This window comes from Anguilla anguilla, chromosome 15 (genome assembly GCF_013347855.1).
Source record: "Anguilla anguilla isolate fAngAng1 chromosome 15, fAngAng1.pri, whole genome shotgun sequence".
Lineage (NCBI taxonomy): Eukaryota > Metazoa > Chordata > Actinopteri > Anguilliformes > Anguillidae > Anguilla > Anguilla anguilla.
In genome coordinates, this window is record NC_049215.1 from 36,569,504 (window position 1) to 36,581,884 (window position 12,381).

The window sequence follows — 12,381 nt, forward strand, 5'->3', positions numbered from 1 at the left end:
AACCTCACACCTTAAACACACAGCTGACCTCACACCTTAAACACACAACCAACCTCACACCTTAAACACACAACCAACCTCACACCTTAAACACACAGCCGACCTCACACCTTAAACACACAACCAACCTCACACCTTAAACACACAGCCAACCTCACACCTTAAACACACAACCGACCTCACACCTTAAACACACAGCCGACCTCACACCTTAAACACAGCCAACCTCACACCTTAAACACACAGCCAACCTCACACCTTAAACACACAACCAACCTCACACCTTAAACACCCAGCCAACCTCACACCTTAAACACACAGCCAACCTCACACCTTAAACACACTGCCGACCTCACACCTTAAACACAGCCAACCTCACATCATAAACACACAACACAAACCCGTTTGCCTGAGAAAGTTTACTTCATTAGAGATGGGAATTTACTTTGCTCCTAGCAACAATGATTCGGATCACTTGTGACAATTCATGCAAGCGATGACTTGAGTTTCCACAGATGAATTATACAGTATGCACAGAATAAAAATGTTAATAAAACATTAATAAAAGTGCACATCTCCTAACATATAATACATTCAAAGTATTAGTTACATTTCTTGAGGACTGAGCCCAAACGTGACGTAATGCTACTGATTTGATAAAGATATTATAGCAGGAGTGCACAGCGAAGGCCAGTCTGTACCAGGACACCCTGCGTCTACACCTCATTATGTAATCAGCCCAGTAACGAGTGTGAGGGTCACAGCTGCAGACTGCACATGCATCCGCAGAGAAACCGTTTTACTGCGCAGTTCTGCGCAGGACACACTGCACCCCGCAGCTGATATTCAGCCAGGACATCAGTTTGGGACCAAAACCAGCAGAACCAGCAGACCCCTCCTGGAATGGACCTGTGCAGTGGACACACATGAGGGTGGAAGACTGTCTGTAGTGGATCTGCTCTGAACACGGATGAGTGACAGCTGAAGATCCCGCCCTCTGATCTGATGAGCGCGCTCAGTCCTTCCCTCTCAGCAGAACTCACACGGACACACAAACTGTCCCGGAGCAGAACTCAGAGAGGGACTCACTAAAACAGACCCAGAGAACTGACTGGGCTGACAGGACGAGGGGGGGGGGGGGGGGCATCCAGCAGGACATTGAGCGATCATTAAAGGGAGGGAAATGTCAAAACAAACTAACGGCTTAATCCAGTAATAAATACACGCTGTGGCTTGAAAAGTCTCCCACAAAGCTAAGGGATTGTCAGTTAAACCACTCCAGTTCAAAACATCACAAGTTTCCGTTGGATTTCAGAGACGGCGTGTGATTGGTCAAGCCCGCTCAGGCACTGGACAGCATGGTAGAAGTGAAGATCTGCTGCAGGATTTGTGGGATCTGCTTGGTGTCCATGGCGACAAAAGAACGTCCAGCCGGCAAGGTTTTCTGGAGCCTAGCAACAAAGAGAGAAGAAAAAAACAACCTCCAAAGTGTTACCACGGAAACGGTCCCATCCCTGTCAATGCTCCCAGACGACCCCCCCAGCCCCACCCCGACCCCCACCTCCTGGAAAAAGATCAGTGGGTGAACAATACGCATCATTCATGCAAGGGACTATGGGTAAAGGGCCAATAAACAGGGCGTTCAGCAGACACTGCTGCTCCATAAGGCCCATTCACTGCAGTCACCTGCTCCTTTAAGAAGAGCAGGCAGACACGCACGCACAAAAAGAGCAGGTCCCTAAATCAAGGGGGCCATTAAAGACCAGACTCCACTTATCCACAGAGCACTGCACCTTAGTGTGGGCTGGGGCCTGCGCAGCAGGGGTCCCAAGCGCTTCTCTAGTGGAAACAGAACCAGAACCAGAACCAGGCCAGTGCTGGTTCACTGAGCAGACTGTACTGGGAAGTGAGACCTTGGTACGGGATTCTCAGCAGATCTGTAAAGCCGGGAGGGCGCAGTACTCCTGCTGCCTGTCCCAGGACGTGAACCGGTCCCTTAATCCTGTTTTTAAACAGGGCGCATTGCTCCTGCTGCCTGTCCCAGGAGGTGAACCGGTCCCTTAATCCCGTTTTTAAACAGGGCGCAGTACTCCTGCTGCCTGTCCCAGGACGTGAACCGGTCCCTCAATCCCGTTTTTAAACAGGGCGCAGTACTCCTGCTGCTCGTCCCAGGACGTGAACCTGTCCCTCAATCCCGTTTTTAAACAGGGCGCGCTCCCTCACCTTTCGGCCTGGTCGCCGAGCGAGCCGATGAAGATGGCGAAGGCGTTGACCTGCTCGTTGCAGGTGAGCGCGCGGGCGAAGCGGTCCGGGCTGATTCCGTAGCGCTCCAGGTTGGCGTCGCTCAGGACGATGACGAAGTGCTCGTCTGCTTCCTCGCGGGACAGCACCTGGATGGCGTGCTCCGTCCCCTCCAGCGTGTAGTCCCCGCTCATGCAGAACTGCGAATGGGCGTGCATGGTCTGCGGGACGGGGGCGGGACGGGGGCGGGACGGGGGCTGTCAGTGCACCCACAGCTCAAAAAAACACACAGAATCCCCCTCATGTAAAACCCTGCTCGGATATCTTGTGCATGTTGTGTCAGCGACAGGCCACGCCCGCTGGTTTACTGGCACTGGGTTCGAGCCTCGGCCCCAGCCCCCACCCCGCAGTGCCCTATGCCCCGCCCCCGTCCTGCCCCACCCCGCCCTGGCCGGTCCGTCCCACTCACCTTTAGCACCTTCAGCCTCTGCTTGTTGTTTTTGGGGACCCCGTCGGTCCGGACGAGCTCGATGTCGAAGCCGTCTCCAGAGTGACCGGTGATGTCATACTGTGAAGATCAGAGAGAGGCAGCAGGGTTACACAGAGACCCCCCCCCACTGTGGGACAAACATACAGACAGCTACAGCACAGGAGGAACAGACTGCACCACTGACAGCTACAGCACAGGAGGAACAGACTGCACCACTGACAGCTACAGCACAGGAGGAACAGACTGCACCACTGACGGCTACAGCACAGGAGGAAGAGACTGCAGCACTGACAGCTACAGCACAGGAGGAACAGACTGCACCACTGCCAGCTACAGCAACAGGAAGAGCAGGCTACAGCACTGACAGCTACAGAAAGAGGACAGTACAGCACAGACAGCTACAGCACAGGAGGAACAGACTGCACCCCTGACAGCTACAGCTACAGAAAGAGGACAGTACAGCACAGACAGCTACAGCACAGGAGGAACAGACTGCACCCCTGACAGCTACAGCTACAGGAAGAGCAGGCTACAGCACTGACAGCTACAGAAAGAGGACAGTACAGCACAGACAGCTACAGTACAGGAGGAACAGACTGCACCCCTGACAGCTACAGCTACAGAAAGAGGATAGTACAGCGCAGACAGCTACAGAAAGAGGACAGTACAGCACAGACAGCTACAGGAGGAGCAGGCTACAGCACAGTCAGCTACAGGAGGAGCAGGCTACAGCACAGACAGCTACAGGAGGAGCAGGCTACAGCACTGACAGCTACAGGAGGAGCAGGCTATATTGTCTCGGCTGGGCTGAGGAGCTCAGGCCCTAAACGAGCACAGATTCACAGGCTGTCCCGTTCCCTTTGAGGCACTAAAGCTTGCATAACGGGCTCATCTGAGATCATGATTACAGCGAGCTGCTAAAGCTCCCAGGACAATGTGCCGATTCTGCGGCCAATCAGGCCAGAGTGAGGCTATCACAGCGAAGCTAAATCGGGCCAGAGTGAGGCTCTCTCAGCGAAGCTAAATCAGGAGCTAAATCACCCCCTCCCAGCTGATCTCTGATATAAACACCCCCTCCCAGCTGATCTCTGATATAAACACCCCCTCCCAGCTGATCTCTGATATAAACACCCCCTCCCAGCTGATCTCTGATATAAACACCCCCTCCCAGCTGATCTCTGATATAAACACCCCGCCCCAGCTGCTCAGCACCAGCAGTTCAGTGGCGTGTGAAAGTGCCGTCTGGTTCTCTTATGTAAGAGTGAAGTGTGAAGCCCTCCCCGCTCAGTCAGGGGCTCAGCACAGATGCACAGCACGTCCGTTCTGCCTGCGGGAGTGTGCTGTACACATGCAACACTGAGCACAATAAACCCAGCGACCTGAAGAGAGGATGAACACACGCATGGTGTGTGTGAGGCTGTACAAAGAGTGATCTGAGCACTGCATGAATCTGCCCCCGTGAGCATCGACTGGGCCCTGGAGACCATGAGCATCTCCTGGGCCCTGGAGACCATGAGCATCTACTGGGCCCTGGAGACCATGAGCATCTACTGGGCCCTGGAGACCATGAGCATCTACTGAGCCCTGGAGACCATGAGCATCTACTGGGCCCTGGAGACCATGAGCATCTACTGAGCCCTGGAGACCATGAGCATCTACTGGGCCCTGGAGACCATGAGCATCTACTGGGCCCTGGAGACCATGAGCATCTACTGGGCCCTGGAGACCATGAGCATCTACTGAGCCCTGGAGACCATGAGCATCTACTGAGCCCTGGAGACCATGAGCATCTACTGGGCCCTGGAGACCATGAGCATCTACTGGGCCCTGGAGACCATGAGCATCTACTGGGCCCTGGAGACCATGAGCATCTACTGGGCCCTGGAGACCATGAGCATCTCCTGGGCCCTGGAGACCATGAGCATCTACTGGGCCCTGGAGACCATGAGCATCTACTGGGCCCTGGAGACCATGAGCATCTCCTGGGCCCTGGAGACCATGAGCATCTACTGGGCCCTGGAGACACACTGGACACAGGCTGAGCGTCTGTGTGATTCACATCACCCCGTTTAACGCTGTGGTCTGACCAGTCACTCAAGGGAGGAAATCCACATTCACTAATCTAGCGTCACAAACTCACCTGAGTATGAGAACACCTGTCTTATTGGACCGCACAGGTGTCTACCTGATATCAGATCTGTGTCTACGCAGCATGTCATGGGTTAGAACAAGAAAAGAGAGATGATATCTGATCTGCCAGGCACAGTGACTGCCAAAGCGTGTGTGTGTGTGTGTGTGTGTGTGTGAGTGTGTGTGAGAGAGAGAGAGAGAGAGAGAGAGACTCAGTGATTCAGTGTGGGTTCAAAGACACAAAGATATTCAAAGCAACAGATGCCTCTCTCTCTGCTCTCTCCCCCTACCCTCCCTCTCTGTTTCTCTCTCTCTCTGTCTCTCTCTCTCAGTACAGCTGATCTGGCTCCAGTAAGGAGCAGCACATCTGCAGGTCCCAGGGAAACAGGCTCCATGTGAGCTCAGTGTGAGGAGTCTGCTCAAACGAGGCGTCCAGACTAATGAGGACAGCGTGGAGAGCAGAGGGGCGGGAGTTAGCAGGACAGCGGCTGTGAGGGGGAAGTTAGCAGGACGGAGTCCAGATGTCTCCACGGCAACCTTCCTAAACACTCAGAGGATGCGGCTGTTCGTTTGGGTGGGGCTCCCAGACTGGGGGGATCTGAAGCCTCTCTGTTTTGGGGAAGTAATATTAGTGGACGCGCTCCGTTGCCATGACGGCAGAAGAAACAAGTACTCTGTTTTTTCTCTATTCTGTGACAGAGGGAGAAGCCTTCAGTTCAACTGCTCACCTGCTCCCTGTGTCCCCACCCTACACTCAAACTGACCTGGGACCAGTTTATCCATATGACCCAGCATTCTTGTATTAAACCTTTCATTTTTCACTCATAAATATGCATGATTTCTAAAAAAGAGTAAATTCATTTTTCACCCAGATTTAACATTCTAAAAAATTACCAGTTTTCACAGAAAAACAGTTTTACAATTTTTAACACATTTTAAAGGAGTAAATAGCCATTTGGAATGAACCTATTTCATAAAATCACAGTTGCTAATGAAAAGGGACGTGAAGCACTCGGTAATATGACTTTGGTACATTTTCTCTTTACCTTATATAAGATATGCTAGTACCTGCGATAAAACCTTATTTTATTTTTCCAGCAAATACAGGTCAATTTAAGATTTGGAAGCGGGGCCATATCTTACCTGCGATAAAAAGCAGATAAACCAGAGTCATGTTATACTATAGTACCTGAGCATGGGCTGCAGCACCTGTGGGGCTCACCTTGAACTTGTGCTCGTAGTTCTCCAGCGCCTCCATCACCATGCACACGGCCTCCATGGAGCGCTCCAGGCGCCCGTCCACCCCGTTGAAGCGATACATGCTCCCCGAAACGTCCACCAGCAGCCTCAGCCGCTTGGGCTTCTGCTGCGGAGTGCCCAGCTGCCCTCGGCCAAACACACACACACACACACACACACACACACACATAACAAGGTCATGAGCACTACAGGACACCCCAGCCAAACACACACACACACACACACATAACAAGGTCATGAGCACTACAGGACACCCCAGCCAAACACACACACACACACACACATAACGAGGTCATGAGCACTACAGGACACCCCAGCCAAACACACACACACACACACACACACACACACATAACGAGGTCACGAGCGCTACAGGACACCCCAGCCAAACACACACACACACACACACATAACGAGGTCATGAGCACTACAGGACACCCCAGCCAAACACACACACACACACACACACACCAGTTCATGAGAACAACAGGAAACCCCAGCTGAATGTGGCACACACACACGCACACACAAAACGAGGTCATGAGCACTACAGGACAGGTTCTTGACAGTGGGGGATCTTCATTGTAAACATATAACTGAGTGAACAACTATTATGCAATTCTGCAAAGTGAGGCTTTGAAAAAAAAGAAAGATGAATCGTTTACCTAACAGCCAAGTGAACTGACTTTTGAGCTAAAGAGAGTTTGAAAATAATCCCCCAGGGAAAGTGTTTGACCCTAAGGTCCACACAAGGCATATTCATAAACGCGTCCCACAGTGCATGTCCCCCCTCCCTCCCCCCGCCCCCCAGTGGAAACTGGCCCAGGGGCCTTTGCAGCGAGCGGACTGTGTTCCTGCAGCATCTATGGTATGCACCCGGGGCTGCAGGGCAGAGGCCCATTGAGGTGATGTGGGGGCTGGAACAGCTTCAGAAATATCCCAGTACAGAGCGGGGGAGACGGGGGGGGGAGGAGAAAGAGGAGAAAGGAGAGAGGAGAGAGGAGAGAGGAGAAAGAGGGGAGAGAGGAGAGAGGAGAAAGAGAGGAGAGAGGAGAAAGAATGACATCTCCACTTTTCCCACAGTAAAACCCCCCGGTGTCTCAAATAACCCACATAACACAAGACCTCCTTAAACGTATTCCTTTCACAAGCCCACAGTCCATCACTCTTCTGCCTGCCAGGCACGTCATGGGGGGGGCATGACAGGTTAAAACAGGGCTGCTGGTGGGGGGGGGGGGGTGTTAAGGTGAGAGGTAGGAGGGCTTTAAGTCCAAGGCGGCCATTGCAGGCTCTGTAAAATATTCAGAACGCTGCAAGACCGGTCCACCCAAACTTTAAACAAGGCCCCAGTCACAAGAGCCAGGTACTGAATCTGCATTTAATAATGTTAATGCATGACTTCGTCTGCACATCTTTCAAAGACAGCGTGTGAATATGCACAGGCAAAAAAATGGAAAATATTTCACCAAGACAATTTAGAAAATACTAAAGGACAATTGAAGATTATCGAACTTGATAAATGATTAATGACAGATCAAACTACACTTGAGCCACCTTTTAATAAACTAAATAAGGGTTCTGAAGACTCACCAAAAAGAAAAACCAAGTCAAACTAAGGCAGCGGATATTTCCTAAGAGTAGCGTTAACTTTTTAAAGTGCAGACGCTGTTTTTCTTTCTGGGGCGAGGATAAACAGCTTAAGGGCTAAAGTTACATTGAGCTCCAGCACCCAAACACGTGCAGGACTGGACTGCAGTTAGAGATCTCCACGGTGATTCAGATCTGAAACGCAATATCTGACAATAATTACACACACGTCTGGAAATAACCATGCAGCAAATCCCACACTAAGCACTGCGAGCCTAAATAAGCACTGCGTGTGTGTGTGTGTGTGTGTGTGTGTGTGTGAGTGTGTGTGTGTGAGTGCGTGCGTGAGTGCGTGCTTCTGTGTGCGTGTGTGTGTGCGTGCGCGCGTGTGTGCGTGTGTGTGTGGGTGCGTGCGTGTGCGTGTGCGCGCGTGTGTGTGCGTATGCGCGTGTGTGTGTGCGTGCATGCTTCTGTGTGTGTGTGTGTGTGTGTGTGTGTGTGTGCGTGTTTTATAAGCACTGTGGGTAAGTGTGTGTGTGTGTGTTATAAGCACAAAAAAAATCCATCCCTCGTAAATGGTCCCGTGACCAACAGTAATATGCCAATACTGGACTGGCGTAATGCACCCCCTTTTTCGGGGGGACACAGACTGGGTGACCCCTGGTTGGCGGGTCATGACCTTTCACCTCTGGCTCCAGCTCGCCCCGGCGCTTGTATATGGCTTTTTCCCCGGTCAGGCCGTCGATGATCTTGGCGTCGTCCAGCTCCCCCAGGGCCTGGTTCTTCAGCCACTGCCTCTCCTTCCCTTTAGCCTGCAGAGACACACCCCTGTCATTTCAGCCCTGAAGCCAACGCTCGTCATTTCAGCTCTAAACCTAATAAACCCGTCATTTCAGCCCTGAAGCCAACGCCCGTCATTTCAGCCCTGAAGCCAACGCCCGTCATTTCAGCCCTAATGCTAACAGGACACAGGGGACAGGGGCTCCTAGCCACAACGTTCACCAGCAGAAGTCATAAACCAAAAGATATTTACTTCTGTATAGGGCAGTTTCTGCTTACAACTACAAACCAGCTGGAGACCGGCTGGAGCATTTTACCAGCTTAAAAATAAAAAATCATACACTGAGAGGTAGGAATCAAAGATCATCCACACCACCATGTGAGAATTTGTCCGAGAACTTTTCATAACCATGTTATGAGCACTAGTCAGAACCAACAAGCGACAAGAATATGACTGTTGTTGGGATCACCACGGAAACTGATAATAAACAAACCATGCAGAGCATCAGATGGGAGTAGCGGGGTGTTTTAGACGAGTTTCGTTTCTAAATGAGCGTCTGCAAAACCCAGAGTAACCTGCAGCAGCTCCCCTCACTGACACAAAGCCTGACTCTGCAGAGACTCTACAGGACCCCTCTGCAGAGACTCTACAGGACCCCTCTGCACAGAAACACAAAGCCTGACTCTGCAGAGACTCTACAGGACCCTTCTGTGGCTCAGGCAGAGAAAGAGCTGATGACAGAGATTTGGATAAAACAGACAAACCGAGGAAAGCCCCCGCCTGCTCGAATATCACCCTGAGGAAGCGCATGACTCATGGGGAAGAATTACAGCATAACGACCCAGAAAAGAGTCACTGAGTCACAGAGCCAAAGTCTGGCTTCCCCACCGTGAGAACGGCTTTATTACACCTGACTGAGTGTGAGTACGGCTTTATTAAACCTGACTGAGTGTGAGTACAGCTTTATTAAACCTGACTGAGTGTGAGTACGGCTTTATTAAACCTGACTGAGTGTGAGTACAGCTTTATTAAACCAGACTGAGTGTGAGTACGGCTTTATTAAACCTGACTGAGTGTGAGTACAGCTTTATTAAACCAGACTGAGTGTGAGTACGGCTTTATTAAACCTGACTGAGTGTGAGTACGGCTTTATTAAACCAGACTGAGTGTGAGTGCGGCTTTATTAAACCCGACTGATTATGAGTACAGCTTTATTAAACCTGACTGAGTGTGAGTACGGCTTTATTAAACCCGACTGAGTGTGAGTACAGCTTTATTAAACCTGACTGAGTGTGAGTACAGCTTTATTAAACCCGACTGACATTAATTTCAAAACAGTTACATCTGCAAAATGGTAATTGTCCAAAAACCGAATTGCTATTTTCATTTTTTGAAGAACAAGGCTCAAGATATGAAAATACGATCTTGCGCTGTTTCACTGAAGGACTGCCCTGTTGAGCTCATGTTGTTGCAGGTAAAGTAGCAGGCTTATGGACTTACCTCCACAGACAAACAAGCGATTAAATGATAATCTGTGATTCAGGATTGTTATTTGCTGAATAGAGCCGCTGTTTGTTTATGGTTAGAGCTCCACAGCTGCTACGCTCAGGCTGAATGATCGGCTGCAGTCATGTGAGGAGAAGGTCCTCTTACCCCCATCACACAGACAGACATTAGGGACTGCTACAGCGCGTTAGCCATTTCAAGATTAACTTTCACAGATCATATCATGCAGGGTTTTCACTCTGATCATTTTACTCTACATTCCACCGCAAAGCAATCTGTCAAAATGGACAAAGAATTAGGGCTAAATAGGTAATAATCTAAAAAAATACATATTACATTTGTCTGACCCGTGAATTTAATTAGCACTGAATTTCGCTGTGGTATGGGAATGCTCAGTGGGTCCAATACCAGACAGCGCTGCTGAAACTTGGCCCTCGGGGGCCAGTAGTGCTGCTGGTTTTCATTCCTCCCCTCCAATCAGGGGCTGTTTTTACCTGACACACCAGGTGAGTGTGATCTGTGGCCAATCATGACATCACTCAGTGACATCACTGCACAACCAGGCTGACCATCAGGCTGAAGACAAAGCCAGCAGTGCTACTTACCAGACTTCAGTTTCCCAGCTCAAAGAGTTCTGTGTGAGAGAATGACTGTGTGCCTGAGCACAAACCTGCCACAGACTAGCAGGCGTGAAACACATAAAAAAGATTACATGCCCAAATATGTCACTTCACATTCCTGGTATACAAAAGAAAACAGCCACTAAAAACACTCTGGTTGTTTGCATTAATTCTCCTGTGACTTGTGTTCTTTTTGAAGTGAAGTAAATTCAGGTATGGACACGAAGCCAGGTCTTTTCCCAGAATACCTGGAGAATGATTCAGGGCAGTAATTAAGGGAGTGGGTGGCGTGTGGCTTTTGCGTGCGCTTCAAACACAAGCAGAGAGAGAGGACCGCAGTCGCAGGCGAGCGCAGAGAGAACCGTGAGGACCTGAACGGCGAGGTCTGACTGCTCTGGGACAGAGAGGTCTGACTGCTCTGGGGCAGAGAGGTCTGACTGCTCTGGGGCAGAGAGGTCTGACTGCTCTGGGGCAGAGAGGTCTGACTGCTCTGGGGCAGAGAGGTCTGACTGCTCTGGGACAGAGAGGTCTGACTGCTCTGGGGCAGAGAGGTCCAAGGAGAGGCGGAGGGTTTTAGGGCTGGCCTGGGACAGAGGGAGCTGCAGATGGGGATGGGACGTACCGGACCACACACAGGACGTCCTATACCCCCAGCCCAAGGATTCCCTCTCCTAGTGCCTGTGGGTTAAATTTGACTCCTTTGTTGCACAGTGATTACCCGCAGAGCGTATCGCCTGCCGGGGGAAGGGGGGGGGGGGTTGGGGCTCCCTAATACGGGTGCTTTCATGTCTCTGACACCACCCCCCTCCCATCCTCCCCCCACCCCTGACTGCGACCACCCCGAGTTCAGGGATGAGGTGTTCAGGGCTGAACGCTGCGGTGTTCAGGCTGCTGTGTTCAGTACTGAGGTGTTCAGGGCTCGTTACCTGCAGGCTGTCCAGGATGATGCGCAGGGACTGCACCTGCCGCCGGACGGCTCCAGAGAATCGCTCATACGTGGCAGCGTCGTACTGACTCATCTGGATCTCCTTCAGCCTGCAGACCAGGTGAGAGAGGAACCATCAGCAAGAGAGGGGGGGTGGGGGGGGGGGGGGGGGGGGGGGGGGGGAGGGAGAGGGGGGAGAGAGAGAGGGGGAGGGAGGGAGGGGGAAAGAGAAGGAGAGGTAGAGAGAGAGGCCTGCAGGTGAGGCGCATGAGATGTGGTCGCACTTCCTGCCTGCTCTCCGATCTGCGCTGCTGATATAACGCTCGGGCACATCTCTCACTGCAACCGCCAGGGAGACAGACACGAGTGACACGCTAACAAAACCGCTACAGAGACAGACAGGAGCAACACGCTAACAAAACCGCTACAGAGACAGACACGAGCGACACGATAAAGCTCACGTCAGCTATACCACACTGACGTAAACAACACCGCCATGAAATACACCTGTCTGTGAGTGTGTGTGCGTGTGAGGGAGGGAGGGAGAGAGAGAGAGAGAGAATGAGAAAGTGAGAGGGAAAGACAGAGGGAGAGAGACAGAGGGAGAGGGGAAAGGGAGAGATAAAGAGAGTAAGGGAGGGAGAAAGAGAGAGAGAGAGAGAGAGAGAGGCATGCAGCAGGAAATAAACGGCACATCTGTGGGGAGAATCAGTAAACGACAAAAAAACCACAAAAAAGCTTCCGTCTCTCCTTGAGTCTTCCTCCCTCATCTTCACACCAAACAGGCAGAGACGGGACAGGTACAGGCTGTTTCTGATCACATGACACAGGCAGAGACGGG

General features: G+C 51.4%; 1 protein-coding gene across 1 annotated transcript in view; it reads right to left on the reverse strand.

Moving 5' to 3' along the window:
- Positions 1 to 408: 408 nt before the first annotated feature.
- Positions 409 to 12,381, reverse strand: part of vwa8 (von Willebrand factor A domain containing 8) — a 62,886-nt gene continuing 50,913 nt past the window's right edge. The window contains 6 exon segments of the mRNA XM_035393594.1: positions 409 to 1,451; positions 2,224 to 2,462; positions 2,711 to 2,809; positions 6,084 to 6,242; positions 8,395 to 8,520; positions 11,542 to 11,650. Of these exon segments, the coding sequence (XP_035249485.1) occupies positions 1,343 to 1,451; positions 2,224 to 2,462; positions 2,711 to 2,809; positions 6,084 to 6,242; positions 8,395 to 8,520; positions 11,542 to 11,650 (841 nt within the window). The 3' untranslated portion in view covers positions 409 to 1,342.